At 40.4% G+C, this 25339-nt stretch overlaps 2 protein-coding genes across 2 annotated transcripts in view; both read right to left on the reverse strand.

The window, feature by feature from the left end:
* Window positions 1-1609: 1609 nt before the first annotated feature.
* Window positions 1610-5311, reverse strand: gnat1 (guanine nucleotide binding protein (G protein), alpha transducing activity polypeptide 1). The gene is made up of 9 exons (XM_085457048.1): window positions 5079-5311; window positions 4022-4064; window positions 3790-3931; window positions 3537-3694; window positions 3308-3436; window positions 3072-3201; window positions 2829-2982; window positions 2528-2744; window positions 1610-2430 (listed from the first exon to the last, which is right to left on the reverse strand). The coding sequence occupies exons 1-8, from the start codon at window positions 5182-5184 to the stop codon at window positions 2554-2556; spliced, it is 1053 nt and encodes a 350-aa protein (XP_085313174.1). The 5' UTR covers window positions 5185-5311; the 3' UTR covers window positions 1610-2430; window positions 2528-2553.
* A 2358-nt stretch (window positions 5312-7669) lies between these two features.
* sema3fa (sema domain, immunoglobulin domain (Ig), short basic domain, secreted, (semaphorin) 3Fa) overlaps window positions 7670-25339 on the reverse strand; it is a 47167-nt gene continuing 29497 nt past the window's right edge. The window contains exons 5-19 of the mRNA XM_085457050.1: window positions 24097-24216; window positions 22622-22711; window positions 21542-21635; window positions 20108-20227; window positions 18627-18766; window positions 17513-17627; window positions 13020-13089; window positions 12055-12199; window positions 11741-11963; window positions 11361-11449; window positions 11184-11225; window positions 10583-10740; window positions 10341-10402; window positions 10098-10231; window positions 7670-10002 (exon numbers count right to left, since the gene is read on the reverse strand). Of these exons, the coding sequence (XP_085313176.1) occupies window positions 9574-10002; window positions 10098-10231; window positions 10341-10402; window positions 10583-10740; window positions 11184-11225; window positions 11361-11449; window positions 11741-11963; window positions 12055-12199; window positions 13020-13089; window positions 17513-17627; window positions 18627-18766; window positions 20108-20227; window positions 21542-21635; window positions 22622-22711; window positions 24097-24216 (2031 nt within the window). The 3' untranslated portion in view covers window positions 7670-9573. The remainder of the gene's footprint in view (window positions 10003-10097; window positions 10232-10340; window positions 10403-10582; window positions 10741-11183; window positions 11226-11360; window positions 11450-11740; window positions 11964-12054; window positions 12200-13019; window positions 13090-17512; window positions 17628-18626; window positions 18767-20107; window positions 20228-21541; window positions 21636-22621; window positions 22712-24096; window positions 24217-25339) is intronic.

A 25339-nucleotide genomic window follows, 5' to 3' on the forward strand; every position in this document is an offset into this window, starting at 1 on the left:
TTGTGGCTCTAATACATTAAAGGGGATCTATTAGTCTCATTTCCAGCTCCTTATTTTTATTAATGAACTCTAATAGTTACTTTGAATTTTTCACAGTTTGAAATAATATTGATCAAATGGCTTTGGTTCAGGCCCTCAGTTCCTCCTTTCTGAAACAAGCTCTTTTAGCTCCCTTCTCCCGTTCTGTAGGATAACTTTCTCCTGATTAGTTGCCCCTTTAGAGCAGAAGAGACCATCAATGTCATCTTACAGGCCTAAGATGATGACGCTTTTTTTCTTTTTGCCTCTCTAAACACTTGAGAATCGAGGAAAAAGGAATCTTCCCATTGAACCTTTTGGGGGATTTCCTTCCTCTTTGGAGCTAAAAAAAGGCCACCCAAACACATGAGATATCAATGGAAAGCCCCAGATGTCCTCTTTTGAGTACATCAGACTTAGTAGGGTCAAAAGATATAGACCAAAAACAAATGTCCACAGAGGACATAAATGAACAGGCTGGTTCTCAGGAGGATAAACCATCACAGTGGGTTTTAAGTCGTACAATCTTAATGTGATTGAAGTGCAGAACCTTCAGCTTTAATTTAATGGGTTTTACAACGTATAGCATTAACTACTTTGGAACAAAAGCAATTTTTATTGCTTAAACAAGGATGAATTTTAAGTAACATTTTTTTCCAGGCAATGGCTAGAGCCCATGGAGTTCTTCTTCAGTTGCAGCTTATTTGCTGGACTTTCTACCTTCAGTAACTGAGAAAAATACCGCATTTGGTTGAGATCGGGTGACTGACCTGGCCGTTCAAGAATATTTCATTTCTTTGCATTGGGAAATTCTTGTCTTGCTTCTGCAGTATGCTTTGGGTCAGTACTTATTTGCACTGTGAAGCACTGTCTGATTCCGATTCCACTGGCAGACATGCACGTACCAGAGTATTGCCTCCACCGTGTTTGACTCATCATGCGGTGAGCTTCAAATTACGACCTTTCGTCTGTGCAGGCTCTGTAAGATGTTTTCAGGCAACGTCTAATCTTGTCTATCTGTTTTTGAGTTCTGGAGCAGATGGCTGAAATTTTTTGACTTTTAATTGTTTTCTAATACATTTTAGAGCTTTTTTCTGCCGATGAAGATAGTAGATTTTTCACTTGTAACATTTTTCCTTTTTGAGACATTTATTTTGTATTTTCGGCCTAATGATGACCTTCTTGACTTACTTTGTGATCCCTTTGGTCCTAATTTTGAGATTTCCACTGAAAATATATGAAATGCAAGTTCAACCCCTGGACTCAAGTTCAGTTCTCTTAATTTGACAAAGCAACAAGCTTCAGTTGGACATGGAGTTGTCAATTATTCTATTTTGAGCTTCTGAAAATCTACATATAAAAAAATGTAACTGCTGAATAGTTACTGTATTTAAAAAACAGGGAGGCAAAGAATCTTCAACGCAGAGCTGTTCTTTGAACGTTTATGAAAAACTAAAGGCGGTCACTTGTAAAAATGACACGTTTCAATGATTTAAGTAAGAAATATTCAGTGAAAATAATAAATGTAAAATTCTAAACACAACACTGCAGAGTTGCTTTTAATTTGTGAAAGACTGAGAAGTACTGAGTTTTCTACAGAAGCTTTAATAAGTTTGATCAAGGAATACAATTAGTGGTTTCTGTACAGAATTGTTGGCTCAAAGGCCCAGAGTTTTAATTAACTTAAACAAATCTTTGACAAATCTATCCCTCGACATTGTTACATATCAACATGCTGTCGCCATACTTAATTAACTGTCCAACAGAAATCTGCTTAATTATATACACTGGCCATTTTCAACTATTGTAAAGAGTTAGATTTCCTAACACTTTCATGTGACTCGAGCATGTCACAGGTTCGATTTGTGACATGCTCGAGTTATGTTACAAACTGCTGTAGTGTGTTTGTACATAAAAGCCATTTCTAGTGAAAGGTTCTGTTAAAATATCTAACAGAGGCTGAAGTGCATATGCAGGTGGTTAGGTCATCTTCTTTGCCCTTTTAGCCGTACACTGATCACTTACCGTAACACACAGACAATGCATTAGCCGGAAATGTTTTCACATTACATGAGGAAAAAAAAATCACTGTTTGCTGACAGAAGCTCCTGATGTTTTAACTACACACTGCATGCCACCCCCCAAAGACCAGTTCAAGAGACTTGAGAGGAAAATTTAGATGAACTGAAATTCAACTCATCTGAAACCTGCATGGAAGTTTCTGAATTTGGAGCTATCTGAAAAAAAGTTCTTTGTCAAAGCTAGAACTTAATTTTGAACACAAAAAATAGATTTTTCTTTTTTGCATTCGCTGATTTGAGGATGGCCGCTTGCAGGGACAGTTTTCATCTTCAGGCCTCAGTTTGAATTGAGAAAAAGATCTGTGAAATGTGATAGGGCTCTACCAGCACCCTGTAAAAAACAAAAAACAAAACAGGAGTGAACCATAGTGACCGATGACAACAGTTCATCCTGATTATCTTTAAAATCATTTTTCTACTTTGCTCACCTTCATCTGGTTTTCTGCGTGTTTTTTTAGAAGAGACCGCAATCCTTCAGGTTTTCTTTGATGATGATGTCGGTTACGGCATCGAACACAAACTTGACGTTCTCTGTGTCGGTAGCGCAGGTCATGTGAGAGTAGATTTCTTTGACGTCCCTGCGCAGGTTCAGGTCCAAGAACTGCATCTTGATATAGTTACCAGCATCCTCATAGGTATTGGGGCCTGGGTGAGACAGTGTAATTATAAAGTTTTGCTTTTACTTAGCTTGCCACTATCTTAAATATGTATTTGAAATGATTATCTCACCATCATATTCAGGGAAACACATGCTGAGATGTGCTTTCTTGATCTTCTCAACGAACACATCTTTCTTGTTGAGGAAGAGTACGATGGAGGTGGTGGCGAAGTAGCGGTGGTTGCAGATACTGTTAAATAAGTGCAGACTCTCATGCATGCGATTCTGGGAGAAAAAAAATCCCAGTGAAGAGACTTTCCAAAAACATGGACACTAATAAAAGAATATCAAGTATCTAGTTTAACTTGTCATACCACTTCATCATCCTCCACCAGGACCATGTCATAGGCGCTCAGAGCAGCAATGAAGATGATACAGGTCACGCCTTCGAAACAATGGATCCACTTCTTCCTCTCTGACCTCTGACCTCCCACATCAAACATTCTGCATGAGAACAGGAGCATGTTGCCTTGTTTGCCACCGTGCACACAGGAAGCCCAGCGGCTGATTTGTTTGTCTTATTCTCTTGATAAACATTGCTCTGGCTCACCTGAAATTGAGATCTTTGAAAGAAAACTGAGTTTCGATGATACCAGTGGTCTTCACTCTTGATCGCAGCACATCCTGCTCAGTGGGCACGTAGCCTGGTTGGATCAGTCGCTCCAAGTCATTCAGATAGCTGCCGGGGGAAGGAGAAGAGAATAAGTCAATGACACATCCTGATACAAGAGATTAAAATAATGTAGCAATGTTAAACCTGAGTAAATGTGATATCTTACTATCCAGCAGAGTCGTTGAGTTGGTACTCTGAAGCTCTGTCAAAGCATGCCTGTATGCCAGAATCTTTCCACAGACGCAGAATGATATCTGCCATTTCTTTAGGCATGGTGCCTTCCTCAATGGTGTCTGCAAGATGCATGAGTTTCCTGGCATCATCCTGCATGGAGGCATGTGTGTGTTTAGTGAGCTATAAGGACCACGAAAGCTGTTTAGCTTCATATGTATGTGGAAATGAGTGTCAGCAGTGGTTACCTGCTGATCAGAGTGCCCGTAGTTGATATTGAGCGTGTTCATGGCCTTCACAATGGCCATGATGGACTGCAGGGTGTTGCTGTAGATGATGGTAATGAACTCCAAGCATTCTTCAAGCGAGTAACCATCTTTGTGGATAATTCTGGTGAGAAAAAATGTAGCATTAAAAAAATGCAACTCATAGTCAACTCTAAAAGAAGGTCAGCAATGCTCAGATGCAAAGTCAGCTTACTTCATCTGTTTGACAATAGTGCTTTTGCCTGATTCTCCAGCACCTGTATGGAAGAAGAGCAAGAATTGAATTGTTTGAATGACATATTTATAAAAATGCTTTCATCATGTTTAAGGATCTAGGGAAAGATAAGTGGGTAATTTTGACCTTATTTTTGGTGCTAATTTTGTATTTTTGAGTTAATTACAGAAGACGTTGCAATTTTTCATCAGATAAAGGGACTTCTTACTTCAGGTCTAATCTTTTCTTATCCCTGACCTACATTACTAGAGGACTCAAAAAAGCTATAAATGACGCAATATCCATGACCATTTGTCAGATAAATATACCTGACTGTAATACTGAATGACTTTCCTGAAAAAATCAGTATTTCTTTATACAGCAAAACACAGTGTGGTGTATGAAATTACTGGTTAAGCTGCTGATCAATTTAAAACTGTAAATCTTCACAGAAATGACTTTTTAAACGCACATTTCTCATTGATTTATTGACACATTGCCTAAAGTGTATTTAAAATATATTTGAGGGCTACAGCCACAGGCTGTGTTTGGGTTTTGTGGTACAGTATCCTTGTCCTTCACGGTTAAGCCCTTTGTGCTGAAGGACCTGTTGTTTCAGGATTAACAGAGGATCGGCTTGAGTGATTATCAAGGTGTCTCAGCAATTTAGGGACACAGGTGATTAGGCCTTTACATGACACAGACATGTAACTTCTTATCAACACCTAGGCTGTTTTAAAATTAGGCAATTTGGTAAGTTTTTAAGGGTTTTGGGGTAAATAAGATCTATCCATAGCAGTACTTCTACTTTATTTGTATGATTATTTGACATCAAGTATATGAAAAAAAAATTGCATCAAGAAAAAAGGGAGTTTTGTATGTTTTTTCTTTGCAAACTCAAGTTTGCGAACAGAACATGCTACAGACAAAACTTTAATTAGAATTAAAAGTTCTCTAATTATCATCACCATGGGCCCTTAGATATGTATAAGCAGATATTGTTGTTTTCTACTAATGCGTCTTAGCCATTTGGTTCTACCAGCTCTCCTGTCTTTACCTAGCAGCAGCAGCTTGACAGTTCTTGCATCCTTGTCGGCATCCTCCTTCAGTTTCTTCTCCAGCTCCCTGGAGCGTTTTTCCTCAGCGCTGGCTCCAGCTCCCATCCTACTTTACCCGGCGTGGGCCCCCTTTGCTCAAGGCCAAGTGTCAAGAAAAATGGAGGCAGGTCCTAGCTGCTCGTCAACAATGTGACCGGAGCCTTCAACTGTGCAGCTGATGAGTCAACTGCGTGCTGCAAACACTGGAGAATGTTTGAGCATTTTCCTGACTTAGGAAAGGATTTTGGGCATCCTCTACCCACCTGATCAGTGGTGACCAATAGAGCACAAGGACAGGAGTGCTTTTAGGGCAGAGCGAAAGGTGCAGGGGAAGACTCGGGCATACATCAGTGTAGGATCTAACCTATCTAACCTTTATGGGGATTTTGCTGTGCTCAGCAGAAGATGAACAGCGGCTCAAGTGCTTATCTCTCTGTGTTGTTTTTAGGTGCCTTCAAAAAGGACCATGTGAGGCTAAATATTTGTGATGCTAGGTGTTTTATATAAGTGCAATTTTGGTTAACCAAACGAAATCAATTCCACATTAGCAGTAAGTTAAATTATTAAATCTGGAAAGATAATGAGTGCATGTTTGCATGTTGTGTGCTTAGTGCTTTTAAGGGACTAAAGATAGATAAAGGTTTTGTAATTTGTTTTTAAACAGACAAACAAATAAACAATTGTATTTAATCAATTAGCCAACGAAATACACAACCAGACGCTCAGTTCCAGGTCCAAATATGAAATACTAACATTTCTTATTACATACTACAGACTGAAAGGTGAGTTCTGAAGTGCTTAAAGGGCTTTAGGGTTTCACCCGACAGATCTCATTGACCTCAATCTGAAGCTGGTTAAGGATCCTAATCTACTCACGTTCAGTTGTCTATGCATGCTTGCATGTACAGCATGTGCACTGATGTGTTACGGATGAAATACATTTTCCTTAAAAATTCAATAAAGCAATCTTACTTTGCTCTTTTGAGGAGCTCAAAATGATAAAGTCACTGTGACTGAATACACTGTAGCCAATCAGCACAATGAGAGAATTTGCTCAGGAGCTCTACTTTAGTATACCGGTAAGTGAAATTTGTTAGTCACTTCTTTACATTCTAAGCCACTTTACACTTTGGGTTTGTAGCATTTCAGAGTAAATCTTATACTTTTTGCTCCGTTGGGTTTATTTGCCACCCACAAATACTAGTTACCAAACTTTTATATTAATTGACTAAGGAGTGCACAAGATAAAAAAAAAAGAATAAGATACCTGATCAACTACTGTGCTTAAATAGAGTCCTATTTATTAATATGATTAATATTATTGATATACATTGACCACAACGTTATTAGGTACACCTGTTAACTATTGTGTTAATGGAAATATCTATCAGTCAGTCCCAGAGCACTAACCCAGTGCACATGTTAACATGGTCAATTAGGCTTTATTAACTTTTTTTTCTGGGCCTTTTCCCTCTCTCAGGAAAATAGCTACCGGCACTGTGTTTAAGCTATCCATACAGCTTTTGTTTAGTTTGGGCAGTAAGAGACTGACATTGTATTCATGCATATGGAGTCAGATTGCAAATGGAACAAAAGACACATGATCTTGATTAGTTGGAAGATGGTAAATGGTCTGTATTTGTATAGCGCTTTTCTTGGTCCTAAGGACCCCAAAGCGCTTTACACTATACACAATCATCCACACACACATTCACACACTGGTGATGGCAAGCTACAATGCAGCCATAGCCACCCTGGGGCGCACTGACAGAGGCGAGGCTGCCGGACACTGGCGCCAACGGGCCCTCTGACCACCACCAGTAGGCAACGGGTGAAGTGTCTTGCCCAAGTACACAACGACCGAGACTGTCTGAGCCGGGGCTCGAACCGGCAACCTTCCGATTACAAGACGAACGCCCAACTCGACACGATCGACAAGATACACGATACAACACAAACATGCTTCAAGCTTGGTTCTTTTATCTCTCTTGTTTAGATTGTGGAAATATTTTAGGTAAAGTGACACAAAATTAATGTATTCATATCCAGATGATTCAAAAATTTAGAAAAGTAAAGATGTAAATCCCAACAGACTGTGCTGTCCCTGATATAATATCATAGTTTGAGCTCTCAAACATTCAGGCCTATTACTAGGCTGTCTTCAGAAGTGTTTTCAGTATGTTGCTGTCGGTCTACTTATCTGCAAATTTTACAACTTCATTGAGTATTTGTACTGCGTGGTTAGCTCTTCATACTACCATTTCCACTCCAATAGATCTTTACAGCAGAATCAGGTCTGCTATTAAAGTAAAAACTTTCACTCATTTGAAAAGTAACAGAGTAGGTGGGAAAGCCAATGCAGACGTTTTCTGGTGCTACTATGATTGATGTGTAAGCAGCATGGTTTTTTCCCCAGATATTTTTAGAACAGTGTCAACCACATCTGTATTTACTTACTTATGGTTATAAGGCTGTTACGAAGAAAGAAGTGCCTGCATGGCAGGAAGCATATCGTACTATGTATCAACACTGGCAAACAGAAGAGAACGTGTGTTATTATAAAATATAGAGCTTTAATTTATTAGTCAGCAACAATGATAAGGAAGAAAAGGTAATAATTTTTTTACAAGTCATTACAATAACACCAACTGTGCATACATAACTTTACCTCAAAGTCTGCAAATCATTTGCTTTTCTAATTTTTTTGAGAGCAAAAGAGAGAGAGAGAGCGAGAGAGCGAGAGAGAGAGAGAGAGAGAGAGAGAGAGAGAGAGAGAATAAAAATCACAATCTTGCCTTCAAGCCTTTCCCACCATAAAAAGGTGTGACCACATCCATAGCATTTCCATATTCCCACAACAAGAAAGACATTCACTGACATCCACAGCAATGTAGAATTTTAGACAAATACCACATACATACACTGTACACGTCATGCACAATGAAAAGCCACCTTCTAAAGATTTTGGGAAAGATTTCTCTTCAGGTTTGGTGGCAATCAGCTTTGCTAGTGTTTGTATTTGTGACACCTTGTAGAACTTAATCACTTCCATGCTTTTATATAACGTCTGTGGCGGAACTGTACTGGCAAACATCTTTGTTGGTAAGTAGTTGATACATTAAGCACATCCCTAATCAGAAACATTACTCTCCAAAGCTCTGAACATCAGCCCAGTTTTTGTAGACTGATTACATTTTACATATTCCCCCTGTTGAGAACTGATATTTAGCATAGAAATGTCAGGAATGGATTAAGAGAACTAAAAAGAAATTGTTAAGCCTACAAACTGAATGCTTTGCCTTATATGAATACACTATGTAAAATGCCACAGATATTGGGGAAGTATTTAATATTTTTGAAATGACCAATTCGACAACAGAAGGTGCTTTGTTCATTTTATAATCACAAACTGTTACAAACTCACACATAGCTGCCTGCTGGAATATCTTTTCCCAAAGAGAGAAAAGAGAAGGCAATGTTATGTTATCAGCTTTTGTGTCATTAAAAGACCCCCTCCCCCTTCCCCCCAAAAAAGAAAACAGCTTATCACAAAGATCACGTTAAGGATACGACACTGAGATGTGATATTCACATATAAACAAAACAAACACTTGGCAGCAACCGATTCTGGAAGAAGATGAGTAACAGCTCTACTTGAGGCCCGACTGGACCACATCGTGAAAGGAAAGACGTTCTACCTGCCACAGAGGGCTCTTCATTCACATATAACTGTGCGTCCGTGACATCACAGCTGCAGTCTCTGGGCATTTCCATTATCCGTGTATGTCCTGTGAAATGCCATTTTTATTGTTTTTTTCTGTCAACAGCTTGTACTTCGCAGTAAAAAAACAAAACAAACAAACTGTCCAATATACAGTACATAGATCTGGTGAAGAAGTTCAGAGAGTTACGAGACATTCGCGGACATCCCGACTCCTCTTTCAGCTTAGACACTGAATACTGCCAGCAGTCAAAGGATCCAACATGGTCTTCACTTAGCAGTTTCTGAATACATGTCCATCAGTTCTTGTCCATGTATGGATACTCCCAATGTCTGGGTTTAGTGTCGCTGTTTCTTAAAAACACCAAACATAAAGATATTCTCAACAAAATAACACATCTTAATAAACAATAACACTAATAATAATAATATAATAACCACAATATTTGCACAGATTGATCTATTCACAAAAAACAGGGTTGCTAGATAGGTACAAATAATTACTTTTTACAACCTACAATAAATATTGTGTATTTCCCCCTCCCCCCGACAGTTACATAGAAACTGTTTGATGCTGTTGCGTTGTGTTTCTGCAGTTTCTGTCTTGTCTTTGATGAGAATTTGATTTTTCTATCTGACTGGAGTCATTCCCCTAAATGGAGGGTTGCAATGTTTAGGAGGTTGTGTGTAAAGGTAGACAGGGGGTTGTTTGAATACGATGTACATCAAGCTTCTCATGTCTCAGCTGGAGTTGTCTGCTCTTCATGATGCCGGCGGTTACGAGGTTTCTTCTGTTCTTTCAGCTCTTTCAGGCTTTTGCCTTTGTTGTTCCCGAAGCTGCTGTCTCCCAGTTGCCAGTAATCCTGGCAGTACTGGTTGATCAGCCCCATCTCTGGTTGGCTGAGGATGGTTAGCAGGTCCTTATACTGACTGGCACTTGGAGTCCAGGCACTGGACTGAAGCTGAGGAAGAGCCGGGCTGCCTGTCTCCACCAAAATGTTGTTGACTGTGCGACTAGAAAGGACCACCAGTTGCAGTTTCACAAGAGTGTGCTTGAAGTTTTTCTCTGTGGACGTACACTGGTAGATGCCGCCGTCAGATGACTGTAGAGAGCGGATCAGAAGTCCTTGATCTGTTTTCAGCATGCGACCCTCTGAGCGAATCTGGGACGAACAGAAGGCCAGTAAAGATTTTAAGTTTTAAAAAAGATAAACAGAAAAAAAGATCATAGAAGGTTTAATATAAGAGCTGTACTCACCTCTTTCCTCCGGTCACTGTTTTCCTTCTGCACATGCCACTTGAGAGACATATGAGGAGACCTGGCCTGGCACTCCAAGAATGTAGTGCTTCCTTCCACCCCGTACTGAACTGTCTCCAGAGGGTTCTTATTGGCTACAAAACAACACATGATGTACAGTTGCAATTTTATTTGTGAGATAGCTCCCGAGTGAAAAAATGCTGGTGTCTAAATGCTATAGTCTTAGTACAACGTGACACTCACTGCTATAACCTCTGCACTGGCGGATAGGATTTCCATACTTCACATCTTGCCGACGACTCCGCCTAGAGGGGTCAAATCAACAGCCACAGATATAAAATTTAACCGAAACACACTTGAAAAATAAGAAATCTGCATAAATACTCCAACTGCAGAGGTGGGAAGTAATGAAGTGCAAATACTTTGTTGCTGCACTTCGTCTGCTTCATTTATATATTCCCTGTCTACACAATCCTGACCCTCACCTCTTCTGTGAGGCAGAATATCTGGAGCAGGATTTGCCGTCCCAGGCACAGTACGGGTCCCTGGCGAGACAGCAGTCAGCGCAGACCTCCCCGTACACATCGCATCGATGGAGAGCCAAGTGGGTCACACCCAGGACTGATCCGACATACAACTGTTGCTGTTAAAAGAAAAACAAATACAAATTAGAAATTAAAACAGGAACATATTTTCGAGCAAAGGCCATTTATTTTACAATTCTGGACATCGCTAATGTTTCAAGGAAGAATTATAGATTTATATTTAAAGAATGAATAATTGATTAAAGCTACTTGCACTGAGATTCTAAGCCATCATCCTCAAAGTGACATAAGAAGGCTCCGGGTTAGGCTATACTCTAACCTAACCTAGAGTCCTGTGTCTGTTTTCAGTATAAGCTGCACCAAATTACACAAAATCTATAGTTGGATATCAGGTCTTGGTTGCGTACTACAATGTTTTGTATTTAATCATGCATTTTTTTTCCTTAGATTGTGTATTTTCATATTGAATTTGACGACTGTGTTCTCTGTCTGATTGCTGTTAGCTGAACTGTTTGGTCTGAATCAAATTACACTAACTTACCCTTTTTGATGAAATCTTCATAGTAGTGATTGGAGTGGGAACCTGAAGTGACATAATTAAAAAACATGTGAATGCTGGATTTGTTATTCTGTATCACAGATAACAAACATGGTATATAAATGTAGAGTAGGGCAAAAAGAGGATTAGTAGCAAAGTGACTAAGGCTGCAAGACTGACCTTGAACACCTCCACTTCCTCTAACACCAGCTCCTCGGTCTGCAAGTCATCTCTTGGCAGGACAATCACTTTCTGGACTGTACCTCGATCTGAAAGAGTGGGAAGAAGTAACTTTGGCTGAGCTCTGTTGATTTATTTGGCTATTAATACCTTGACCTTGGTTTCTTCATTGTTATTCTAAAATATCTGCAACAGAGAACTGGTTTTTGGAAAGCCACACTATGACTCATTAATGTTTAAGAGACAGATTGTTTCAACATGCGTATGCAAACCTCCCAGCTAAAGCCAAGGCCACAGAATTTAACAGTGCACAATGATAGACGTGTAAGATTACTGTGCAATCATCAGACAATGCCCAGTTTTGTTCTTAAAACACTTACCTGTGCCCAAGAATAGCACCTCATAGCTCCCATCGGCAGCTGTCACTTGGTCAACAGCAATTGTGGTGAACTCGTAGTCCACATTGGTTCTGACCACCAGGGGGCGCTTGTGCACTGGGTATACAGCGTTGTACATAGTGGGGTGGTTTCTCATGAAGTTGATAACCTCATCTGGGTAATCCTTTGTGGATTTCAGGTTGGGGGTAAAAGTGCCTCCAGGACACTAGTAAGAAACCAAAAATTTCTGTTGAGCAATTTACTTGTTTATCTTATTCATGGTTCTAGTAACATATATATTATATGTTTTAACTCACAGTGCCAGGTCGAGGGTAGGGGATTTTCCCAGTGTATGGCACCCACTGATAGTTGGGGCCTTCCTTGTGGGCAAATGGCCCATTAAAGACCATACGGATGTCAGCCATAGAGTACACACACACTGCCGAGCCTTTAAACACAGATCTGGAGGAGGGCAGGAGGAAAAGAAAAGAAAAGGTGAACACATAAAGACAGCAGCTCGAGGATTCAGATTTTCTCACTCCCTGGGATAATTAGTGCGATAGCTCTCCGTGGCTGGTAGAATCTACTTCCTTCCCACGTACTCACATACTTACAGGAACACACTGAAACATTATGACGCACAAACACACACTCAAACTGACTCAAGTAGAGTCAAGCTGTCTGACACACTGACATACAAACACCCACATACTGCAGAGAATCGCCAGAGTACAGGCTCTTGCCGCTGTGTGGTGGGTGTACTATGTTTGTAACTTCTGTCATGGGCCCCTGTCATTAGCACCACATGTGTTTTTATCAGCTGGGTTTAAACATGCCTGATGCCTAAAGAGAAGATGGAAACAATAACAGTATTTGTTTCTCAAATACATTAATCAGGACATGTTTATTATGACTCTGCGCGCACCTCCTCCTGCTTTGTGTGCCGTCAGAATCTCAGTTTACACGTCTGGTTGGTTGACTTGAATTTTAATGCTGTGTGCTGAATGACAACCTGCTATCAAACCTGACCTCTGAGGAACTTATAGGCTCAGTCAGCCTCCCAGAGGAACGCTACTCCCTCTGGGCTCAACATTCACTTTCTGTCTCGTCTTTGCATCCTGAATGTGACGGCCCACACAAATGCAACGCCGCATTTCAACATCAGACAGAGCAGACACCTTCGGGCTCAGCGGAAAGGAATAAAAACCACAGGAGGGAACCAAAACACACTTTCTATCCAAAACTGCATCAAAGTTAGAGAGTTTGAAAAAGCCATGCTTACCCTGAAACTGAGAAGACGCCATAGATGACAGGATTCTTTGTGTCTTGAGTTGGCTGGATATACACATCTCCTACAAGATAATGAAAAGATTTATAGCAATTAGTCAGAGTCATAAACCATAACAGGCAGTGCATGACGAAGTACTTGGATCCCTAAGTCGATTGCAACAGTTAAATGATATCACATTAGTAGACATTCTGCAGGTTTGCTGGCAAAAATACATGAAAAGTAGACAGAACTACTATGCACAAAATGGCCATGTAATGAGTGCAAATGCACAACGTTACTCCTGTGATACTCCTCCCTACTCTGACCTGTTTAAATCTGAAAGAAATAAAACTGTTAAAATGAACCTAACTAACCCAAAGTAATAGTACTTGTGACACTGAGACTTTTTCTTCCTTCGCTGTGAGCTCATCATGAATTGCGGTTACGAGAGTCTCAATGAGATCCTGAATCTAAACTCTTCCAAAGCTGAAACTACAGTTCCTCGGCCTCAGCAGGGAATATATGTGAAAAAGAGATCTCGGGTGAAACATGGCTTTAATAGGAGCCATATGGATCCAGTGACTGTGGGACTGAGGCAGTTTTGAGCCCTACATATCCTCTGATGGTTTCATTAGAGAAAAGTGCAAGGAAAAACAATAAGAAGGAAAACTGAAATACATTTAATGTAGACAGGTAGAGCAGAAAAACACCCAGTTCCATTTCATGGTTTTTCATCAATGGAAAAGAAGAAACAAGTTCTCAAATCACTTGTTTGAAAAGGCCTTGGACAAAAAAATACCCTATAGTCAAAAGTCTTTAGAAAATACCAATTTCAGTGAATAGCCATGAAATCCTAGCCTCTCTTTTTATAACCCATGGTTATCTGAAAAGCTGAAAACAAGCAACAATAAGAGTGTGGATCGGCCTGCTCAGATTTCTCGCTCAAATATCAACTGACTGAAAGTAAGAAGCAGCATGTTAAAGAGCGAAAGGAAAGTTATGCATGTGGAACTGAAGGTGAAATGTAATAACACACGCTTTAATCTCTGTACCCTCGACTTTACTCAGCGTGCATTGGATAAACAAGAAGAAGCTTAAATCCACATGGCTTGCATAAAAACATCATTCCTGACTCTGCAGAGCTCCTTAATAAACAAACTCCCTTTTGATCAGGAGTTTAAAATCTTTTCAAACATAAAAAAAAATCTCCTTACATGCCAAGGTATGAAAATGACAGGTAATGGCCCCTCGCTTAAGCAAAAAATTAACTTTTGGCAAACACTGCAGAAATTCATAACCCGTCCGACGCCAGTTTGACAGACCTCCTGGCTATAGAACAAGCGCAGTAAAAAAGAGAAAAGTCATAAATCGGCAACGAACTGGAACAAGTTGCATAATTCGAACTTTTGTTTCTGATGTGTCAGATCAGACAGAGTCTCTGAGGCGCTGTCAGCATCACATTAGCAGAGAAACATCTTTAATTGCTGTAAGCGCAGAAAGAACACAAAGGGCTGGGCTAAATAAGGTGCTGTGCAGTAAAAATAAAAGTGCAGGTGAATTATGCACTCAGTAAACAGTCACTGTGTGGAAGAAAAACTGTCAAATAAAGACAGATTGTATATTATTATCTCCCTAATACCCACTCTGAAAGATGTGCACCTAAAATGTGTTCTTAAAATGTCCAGTCGAAATGATTGTGGCGGAAATTTAAAAACAATCCTCTCCCCCAAAAATACATGAAGAGTGAGGATGTTTTATGGAGTTCAGTGACTAAAAAAATAACTAGATTTAACTGAAGAAAACAAAAAAAAAGAATATTTCTCTCCATAATTACATTTTGGAAAAAGGCAATAAAACCTTATAGGTCACAAATTAATTCTCATTTTTGTCTGGCAGACATTTTTCACCACTCGTGTCTGTGTGCCTCTTTCTCTCTGCTTTTATATTCCTCCTCTCCCTCCTCTCGGCAAAACACTGAAAGCTTTCTCTTCTGTTAGCCTCACCATCTGAATCTACTCCACTCTCTCCCCCGAGTCCTCATACAACCACTCCGATGCCTCTGCTGGGCTCCATCAGGACCAGCAGGACTGGAGACAGAATACATTTTTACCAGACTGTCTGTGGTTGTGGGAAGAGCGACCACAGAGCTGTGGGATGTTACATTGCACCTCAGGACTCAGAATGACCTCATCACGAGTGCTCATCTGCACCGAGGCTACAACTGACAGTGGATGGACCGCTAAAAGTACAGCAACACTGACAAAAGAGTGCTTTTCTGTCACAGACACTGAGTGCTCTTAACACACAACTAACATCTGCAAAGCCTCATCACTGCACAAGATTAGGCCTACTATAGATTCAGCTCATACCTGCACCGTCGCTTGATGAAATGTTTAATACTACTGTCAAAATTCACTGTGGACTGGCTTAGATGTTGAACTCAGGCAAAGTACAAATATAATCAGTTGAAAAGGTGTACAAATCAGGGTTTTGAAAGACTCAGGCATGAAGAAGGCTGTTTTGTCGGTGGTGCTTTATGTTGTTGAACGCAAGCCTGCACACTTTACACATCAAGGCCGTTATCTGAGTTGTAATTGGTTACAGAAAATGCACCCTCTGGTGTTTAAAGTTTGAAGCCAATGCTACGTTCCAAAAACTGGCGTTCCTAAAAGGGTAAGCTAATCAGATAATCAATCCCTATAGACCCCCATGTCAAATTGCACAACTTTAAGACATAAATAAACATATTCTACTCCTAAATGTTTTGGCATTTTCCCTTATCACAACTGCAGGGAAAGCTGTATAACTGAGTTAAGACTGTTGTTTTGTTTGTTCAGCATTGTACTAAAAGACACTTTAAAGAGTTGGTTATTCAGGCCTTTCTGTAAATTCATTTTAAGTACTGTATCAGGTAATATTAGTAATAATAATCTTACTATAATGATCATAACGTATGAGCATATCTCATTAATCGATTTCCATGAAACTTTATAAACTATCTAGGGTACCAGGGTTATCAACATCTGTCTAGGTATTTAGGACCCTTACAAATTATATACATTATGTGTAGCAGCTAATCCTAAAACGCATGGCACATTACATGTACATTATGTGTATGTGTACATTTTGCTTAACTTTTTAGTGCAGTGGCACTTTGCAGGTCACTGGGATGTGTTGCGATGCATATCTGTAAATAAGTGTTCCACAAACATGATGTTAATAGTGCCTGTAATTTATAATAATAATAAATATATGTATTTATTGTTCATTTTTTCCATGTTTATGAACAGGAATTTTTGTCATCTAATGATAAATTCTAAATTAACACACACGTGTGTGTTTTCATACATAAGCTAAGTGAAAAAACAGTCTGTAGTAGTTTGTATCTGCTTAATAATAATATTGGATAGGTGCAAACTTGGACTATCAGAACTTCTTGTTTCACCTGCGGCACTCACAAGGCAATTCAGACTGAATGTGAACATGGGATAAAGGTGATTATAGAATTTGTTTTGTACTGTCGTGAAATATGTTTTGCATTACTGTGAAAATAAGTTCCCAGCAAGCAGAAGCTAGTCAGTGTAGTAAAATAAAATGTAAGTGCTGCTCATTCCACCTGTCATTACAATGTTAAGGATACTACAAATCCCTCCTTAATCCCGTCAGTCATGTGAGGCTGTGATGATCCACAATGTGCTGGACTGATTCCTGCTGCTCATTACTTTGATTACTCTGCATGTGTGTCTATGTGGTTCCTTTTTCTAAAAACAAGGCTGTGAGACACTGATGGTGCTTGAAAGCAGGCTGATTACATTCTGACATTATGGACATTACCTTTTTTAGGATGACACCTACTTTACAGGAGGTTCAAAGGAATATACATGTCAAGATTAACATGTATGAGTCAGTGATACCTTAATCTAAAGCTGCAGCTTCTCGGGGATTCTTCCTGCTATTGCAGCACGTAAGAAGAGATGTGCTAAATGCTGCTGGATGTGTCCCCGGACTATAGTACAGTAAGCTGCTGGCCCACACGCACCGCACCAAATGCCGAGTACATGTGGATTAACATCATGGAGAAAGTATGCAAAGCAAATGTGAAGAGAACTCTACAAATGATGAAGTTGTTGATACGGAATCTGTCAACAACAAGTCCATCTGCAGGGCCTTGTTTTGAATAGTCGCGGTTACGCAGCCATTTAAGAATTCTCACTTTCCATCTGCCAGGGTTTCTGTGAGGTCAGCGATGCATTCATTATGTGCTTTACATTAACTCCTACCAAATGCACTATACGGTCCCTGACTTGCGTTAACTGAGCTGTAAAATGCAACATGCGACACATTTAGAAAGAAAATGGTTCATTTCTCTTTTAAATATGCAAACTTAAATTTTAGGTTTAGAGTGACTACCGGTGACGCGATGCGGTGTTCAAAATCCAGAGATGAAAGGGAGCATCAGAGAAGCTCTAAAAGGGTCAGGGATCCTGGGAAATAATTCAACTTACTTAGTTCATCAAAGTGTGTCTCAATGCCATCAGCTCCGGGCACTGAGCAGATGAGACGAGCCTTTAGAAATGTGCTCCACTTGTTCACCAGACAGCAGTGTCCACCATCATCGTTCTGAAAAGCAGAGACACGCGGGAGTCATTCTCACACTGCTCCAAAAATTACTCAACGGGATGAGCTTGAGCAATATCTGACCAACAGCTGTTTGGAACAACTGGTCTGTATAAATAAAGACATAGCTTTATGTTTTAGCTTGGCCAGTCTTCACAAGGCGGTCAGAAAACCTTTGCTACTGAGGCAAAGAACTGGGATGATACATGAAATCAGTGCATTTCACAGTCAGAATGATTTAGGGGTTAGAAGAATAAAATTTAATGTTCGTTTTTATCTACTAACATTTACAAGGAAAAAAAAGTTTCCAATTTTCTTGTGTGCTTTAAATGTTTCAATTAATATCGTCCAGAAACTTGACTTGACTTTAATCTTTTTGGAGGATATATATAATCTTATTTAACCTCTAAAACATTCAAGACTGTTAACACACAAGATGTGAGAAAAACACAGCAACTGTTTATAGAAAAAATAACCAAACACTGTGAGACTGTAAGGATGCTGAAAGTAGCATTTAGCTCTAAGCCTCCTAGAACAGCTAGACTGTCTTGTTTTTTCATCTCTTTTGAATTACACACTTAAGGGATGCAGCTTGCAAACACAGAACCCTTCAGATGCATTTTTCTGAAGTCTACGTGCAGATGCTTTGAAAGTTTTGAACACAGCTCAATTGTTTGTGTGTCTACAACACTACAATGCTAATTAAACACAGGCTTTGCAAAGATGTCTCTGTATGCCTACAGACGTGGATTAAAGTCAACCCTGCTCTTCAAACCTTTCACCCTGAGGAAAAGAAATAAAGGATCTCAGACTTGGCCTTTGAGGCAAATGACAAATACTTTGCTAAGCATCACTCTGTTGTACATAGTAATTATTAGTCAGAAAACAGTTTCTGATGATCATGGGGGACTTCCTTTATGGGCCTCAAACTGCCAGCAGAGCATAACTAACCATTACGGAGACACATAAGCATTAAATTTGATGACTGGTGTGATAACTCACCAGGCAGATCCGCCCTATCCTGGACTGCGTCATGGGACTCTGGCCCATCTCAGATGCTTTCTCGCGGAAGAAGAAGTAGAGTTTATTGTCATTCTTTTCAGCACTGTCTGGAATGAGGTGTGCATGAACAAATGTGGGATCTGTAGACAAAAAAGGAAAGAAAACGTTCAATACAAGTCTTGGAAAATACATTATGTGTGCAGGCAACATATTTAAAACCTCTTTACAGCCACAAAAGTGTTTTTCAAAATGTCATGATGTCACACTAAAAGTAGCCTCCCATTAAACAATGTGAAATCACGTGCAGATTTTTGAGTTGTGGCCAAATGTGCCGTGTGAGGTCACAGAGACCTTTGACCACCAAATCAAATCAGTTCCTTCGGTCCTCGTGAACCTTTGTGCCAAATGTCAAAAAGCTTCCTAATAGCATTCAAGAGAAAAGAAGAGGGACATCCTGAACGCACACAAAATTGCCCCTGACCATGGCTGTATGTTGACTTTGTATTCTTTAGTTTACACGTGTACCTGACCATTGTTTTAAGATAAACAAGGAAAGCTGTCAATTATCAAGAAAAATACTTGAGACCTTGAAAATCTTGTTTCATTCAACAGCTTAACCCTTCGAAATAAAATGCTTTTATTTATTTATTTTTATTAATACTATTATGGGCAAAATAACAGCAGCCTAAAGACTAAACAGCACTTTGACACTCTAAACTTGTCCCTTTATTTCTTCCTAGTAACAATGCTCAATATGGCATCACAGTTTGCTCCCGCTGGCTGATTCACTGGGTCAACACTGGACACGCAACACAGAGTGCCCCTCCCCACTGTGACAGACCAGGGTCCCAAATGAGGACAAACCAAACCAAGCGGAGGGGGGATAACCAGGAACCATGTAATGGGGGAGGGGGGATATCTGTGACATCTCACATGGCTGATTAGCAGGACTCAGGTGTCCCGATTCAGTGAACCACTGCCAGGGGATTGTTGTCAGGGCAACAGGGTCAGAGGAAAATCTGGGAGCCTGCAGGATTCAGGGGGGTGGGGGGGGGATGCTGTGACTGATTTGGCCATATCAAATGAAAGCTCTCGAACAGCATTTATGTCACTGAGCCAATCACAGTTCATTCACAAAGCAAAGGCTACTCTGAGTCATTATTGACTTGCGCTAATTTTCTCCTGCAACTACACTATTGACCCTGTTGTCAGACTCTGCTGCAGGCATGCAGTGAACAGTTAGTGTAGTGAATGGCATGCTTTGAGTCAACTGATCATTCAGTCAACTGAAACTGACTGGAAAGGGAACATTCTCAATTTGACTATCAGCAGGATGGTATTTAACCCCAAGGTTTAACTTGGTAACCTAAAACATTACAGTAATGATCTTAAGAAACTGAGGAGTAAATAAAAACTGGTCTACAGCAAAATGAGTCAAGGAAAATCCTGGATGCAGAACAAGCTGTGAGTTGAGACATTACCATTTAACCATCTGGAGTTGTACTGATCAGTCCTCATGGCTGTCTGCTTCCCCAGTGTACGGAAGATCGCCGAGTCTGTTCCCATGAAATCAATGTACACTCCTGCATACAGCTCTCCATCTGTCAATCACAGATGAAATGCCAAGGTGAAGTCATGATGGATGAAAACATTTTCACGTTATACAGAACATGCTATCTACCATGCCAGAACTTCATTAAAAAGTGACGCCATCCCTCTAGATTTCCCCAGCATCTGACTGATGGCATGCATGGCAGATGTGGCCATTCAAAGGCAGGAATTTTAACTCAGGACAGTGCCAAATTAAAACATGTTCAGTCTGATTAAACTCAGCTCACAGGTGTCTGTGTCACGTTTCAGACAAAAATGCTATTCTCATAATTACTGTACTCGTGCTTATTGGGCTAATCAGTGAAATTTGAAAGAACAGCTGCAATTAGAAAGTCAACTTCACATCAGACAGATTCATGGCGTATAGTTTAGAGATCAAGGAAAGCCAGTCAGATTTGACATGTTCGGCGTAAACAGAAACTTTCTGTGCAGCACCTAGAAAAAAAAGCAGAAACTTGGAGCATTTGCTTTCTATACTGTGAACCTTATGAGGAGTGAAGTGGAGGCATAGCTTGTGAAACAGTAGTGTAAAAAAAACCCACCTAAATCCTAAACCAGGGAAATTCCACCTTCCTGTTGTGTCAGTGCGGTATGCCTCTGCCCTGCCAACTATGTGAGACGACATTTAGATGATTTTTTTGGTGTTACAGTTTTGCTTGGGTCAGCTGTAACTGAGCTGACATGGCACAGCAAAAGAGAGAGAGACGCTCTCCGCCTTTGTCCTTCACGCATACGTATGCACGCTTGAGCACATGCACACACAGAGGGCAGAAGGTCGCTGACCTGGAGCCATGTCTAACCACCTGTAAGCAGCTGGTAACAAAAGACCACCTACTGACATGAGAGCGCACACGTCCATCTGACCAGCTAAATGACCACGTATCTGCAGACCTGCTTAGACTTGAAACAGCTGACTGACTAATGACTGAGATGGTTATCAGTAAATTAATTTACTTGTGTACATGTGATCATTTATCGACTTTCTCTATCTTGTGTGAATCTAAAATCAGTGTTTAGTTTTGAAATACTGGTTAATTTAAACACAATCTAAAGAAAAAAACCCAAAAGCTCTCTTTATTTGCCCTTTTTTGTTTTTAAATGAACAATTAACTAATTAAAAGGGTTTATCATCACATCATGCACAACCGTCAAGTCTCCTTAAAATTCGGTAACACAGCGCTGCAGTGTCAAAGTGATCACCAGTAGTCCCATTCAGCAATACAAACCAAACACAAACTGCAGATCTTTTATGTCTTTCACGCCTGCACACGTCGTTGGAAGGAAAAACAAAAGCTGATACTTACTGATCAAAGCCGAGACGCTGTTCAGCTTAGGGTCATAGGGACATTTTCCTTTCCCAGAATCCACTTTACCAGGTTCAAGGCGGAAAATGTATTCCTGTAATGGTAAAAGGTGAAGAAAAACATTAACCACATGGTAACAGATTTATTATGTTTAAGGAACTTTTTCTTGTTTGCGCGCGTGTGTGTTTGGGTGGGGAGGGGGGGCAGTTTGGCTATATCATTTACTTTACAAGACTTACAAGTTTTAAAAAGGCAATGGCGTCATCAAACTAATGTGATCAGTTGGTTAAGTTGGTAATAATGATTAAGTGTGAGTGGTGACCCTATAGGCAGCTTACATGGCTCTGCTAATGGGAACAAGTAGTGCACAAAAGCGGTTATCAGTCGATGGCGAGGTGGAGGCAAACGCTGACAGCAGTTCAAAACTCATCCACCATGCTTCTCATGTTAGTGGCTCAAACAAGAATTCATTATTCCACAGTGCAAGAGGACATGTTGGAACATCTGTGTCAACACTGGGTACATGTCTACACGGAGGTCATTCAGGCACTTCAAAGCTCACTGATGATGTCTGACAGGTAGGAAATATGTAAGGCAAAAAAGATGTAAAGCTGTGTTTGTAACCTGAGCTTGGATATTGTTTTTTAGTAACAAGATACAGTATGACTCATAAATATGTGTGTGGTGATGAAAACGCTACCATTTGCGTAAATCAATGAAGATGACAACCGTGGTTTGGGTCAACGATTTTGTGCATTTGTCTGAAAACTTTAGTGAAAGGGGGAACTTTTTCCCCCCGCATATTTTGTTTGTGTACATTTGCTGCTTAATACTGGAGATAAAGGTCTGAAAAAAAAAATACTAGTCATTAACAGGATGCAGAACTTTTTTGTTCGTTCAGTTCAGTTTTGAAAGCAGAGTTGATTGGAGGCTCAGTAGTTCAGCAAGCTGCCTCGATAACCCAAGATATTTAAAAGAAGAAATTTATTTATAGCTATGCTTTCCCCCTATTATTTCCCCCAACTCTAATAAAAAAAGTACTCCAGGTGGGCATAAAACTCTACAAAACTTTCAGCCCACCTTCGCCTCCAAAGGCTGTGATGTAGCGCTGTAGTCTGCTGCTCGACTTGTTCTCCCTCCAGATTGGGATGCCTGTTGGTAGTGGAACCCCTAAAAACAGAGACATGGCACAATGGCCATCTCATTACCGACGTACAACATCCCAGATTAAAGTCAACTGATGCCGACCATGACATAAAAAGAAGAGTAAATATGTCAGAGCAAAAGGGATTGGACAAAAGAAGTCGAATAAAAAAAAGTAGTTCTTAAAGATGGAAATACAAATGTGAGTGGGTCAAAGTGGAGGTCAAAGGTGATCGAAGAGAGCCTGATGAGTGGCATTGATCATTTGATACCCATGTGCGATTAGACTCAGAGACATGCAAACGCAGCTGTAAAGCATGCAGGTTATACAGAACACATTAAATCGCAAACAACATATACACTGAATATAATTACATCAACATATGAGAAAATACGTGTACGCATGTTCACAGTGTAACTGTTATTAGCAACCAAACTAAATGTTCACGTTTTTTACACTTTTTGATGTGGAGCTCATCAGCCTGCAGAGAAAGCTGTGAAGCCGCCTCGAAAAGGCATAAAAGCTGATGCAGTTAAAGGAAAACGTTTGCAGTTACGGGACAAAGTTTGGGCATGAACTGGGGATTAAAAAATGTGTGAAGCCCTTTGTATAAGACGGGGACGAATTTCTGAACAACTGGTTTTTGTTTACATCTACTGTTACTGAGAAAAATCTTTACAGTGTGAAGTAACATAGCGTTTGGGCCTTAGGGGAGAAACTGAATGACAAGAGACAGACTGACCTTTACATTGAAATCTGAACCCTCCATTTGAACAGTGAGACTAAACAGGCAGAGCGGTGAATGCAAGTGTGTCGACTATAACTGGGTAGGCAGCTGCCGAAGCTCTGCGTGGCCATCGAGTGAGGGAGGGATGGAGGAAGGGACAGAGGGAGGGGTGAGCTACAAGGCTGATGATGGATGAGAGGCTCCATCAGTAATGATTGCTTTTCAGAGGTTTTCAGCAAGACAGCAAGACAGGCCACAGGGCCACAGTGTATAAACAGGTGAGGGTGGGGATGGAGGACCACAAGCAGAGGTATTTTCTATAGATATAGTGTCATCGTGATATTCACAATGGTAAGAGAAGCTTATAGCCTCAATGGCCCCTAAGCAGCAGCACTTAGCTGCTCTTATTTGTTGCCTTACCAACTTCAACTTTGTAATGTTAATGGTGATCTGGAGAGGTATAACCAAGCTTTTTTCTTTGAGTCCTCCAGACCGTGAAAGAGTGCAAATCGATGAAAACTAATACGCAGAAAATGATGGAAGAGAAGCAAAGCCCATGAAACTAAAGCGCGAGAGCAGGAGGAGCGTCTCTGACCTGAGACTGATCGACTGATATGGTTCTTTAGGAAGTAGAGAGTAGAGGTCAAAATGTCTCCATGGATGCCTGGCTGTGTCTTTGGTTACCTGTGACCTGCGTCCTCGGTCGACATAGGTGCAGATGGGGTTGTAGGCGCCTGTCCCACACACATACAGGTGGGTCCGGTTCCAGGGCTCAATCAGACGGATGAAGTTACCACATTCCCCCTGAGAGACAGCAAAACAAAACACAGACAGCACAAGATAATGAAAATGCAGTAGATAAAGGGAGATGCTTAATATACAGTGCCCTACTGATGGTTAATAACTCCTCTGTCTGCCTTAAAAACATCACATCTATCACTTCCTCTGCTGGCTGGCTTTTGTTTGGCAGCGCTGTTCCACTCTCTGTGTCAGGCTGGCTCTGGCTTCCAATCGGACCACACTCTCACAGGGAAAATGTTTCCAAACACCATTTAAGTGTGTGGCTGAAACCAAGGAAAGCAGCGCCTCTGAGATGTTAAGTGTGGTTGCTTCAGGGATTGAGGTTAAACCCAATTCAGTGTTCTGTCAAATTTGACAAATGGGAAAGATTTTGGTTAGAGCAAATAAGAGTGCTTGAATGAAAAAATGGGAAGAAATGAAAAGGTTTTGAAATCCAATTAACTTTTCTTTTTTTTTTTTTTTTTAGACAAACCATAAAGCCAAAAATGTGAAAAGCTCAACACTGATTGGCCTGAATTTAGAATTTTAATTTCTTAGTAGCGAAATTCAAGCAATGCCAATGTTTTCCTTTTTTGGACTAAAGACAAAGAGGTGCTCTCAGTGAGCACAGCTCTGTGCTTTCTAGGTTTTCTCCAATCTGTTTGCCTGACCAGCTGTCTGTCTTCCTGGTCACAATCCACCAAATCAAAATTCCAACTACAGAAATGTTCAAGCCGATAAGCTCTGTTCAGATTTGTCTGTCATGTTTTCTGCTAGTGACAGCTGGTGAAAAAGAAAGGATGAACCAAGTAGATAAAAAAGATTGTATGCAGGATGGGGGATGAGCCATTTTGGCAGATTTTAACAGCATGACAGATGCACAAGTCAGAGGTTTCAGAGGATGTGTTTTTGTGCGTGTGTTTACGCATGCGGGCCTGTGTGTATCATTCAGTGCACAGTTGTGCTCCCCCACAGAGAGCACAGTGGGGCTGATTGCCTTTGACCTCCTGCCTGAACCAACATCCCCTCTGAATTGCTTCTGAATTGTCATCATTTGTCATTCACTAAAGAGCGGCCAAGACTGCTGCGATGTCTTGCAGTAGCCGGTCTTATCTCTTATTCTCTTATTCTGTTGATGAAATTTCAA

Source organism: Copadichromis virginalis, linkage group LG5 (genome assembly GCF_057382275.1).
Source record: "Copadichromis virginalis isolate Kocher_CV1m ecotype Utaka linkage group LG5, C_Virginalis_male_GT1.1, whole genome shotgun sequence".
Classification (NCBI taxonomy): Eukaryota; Metazoa; Chordata; class Actinopteri; order Cichliformes; family Cichlidae; genus Copadichromis; species Copadichromis virginalis.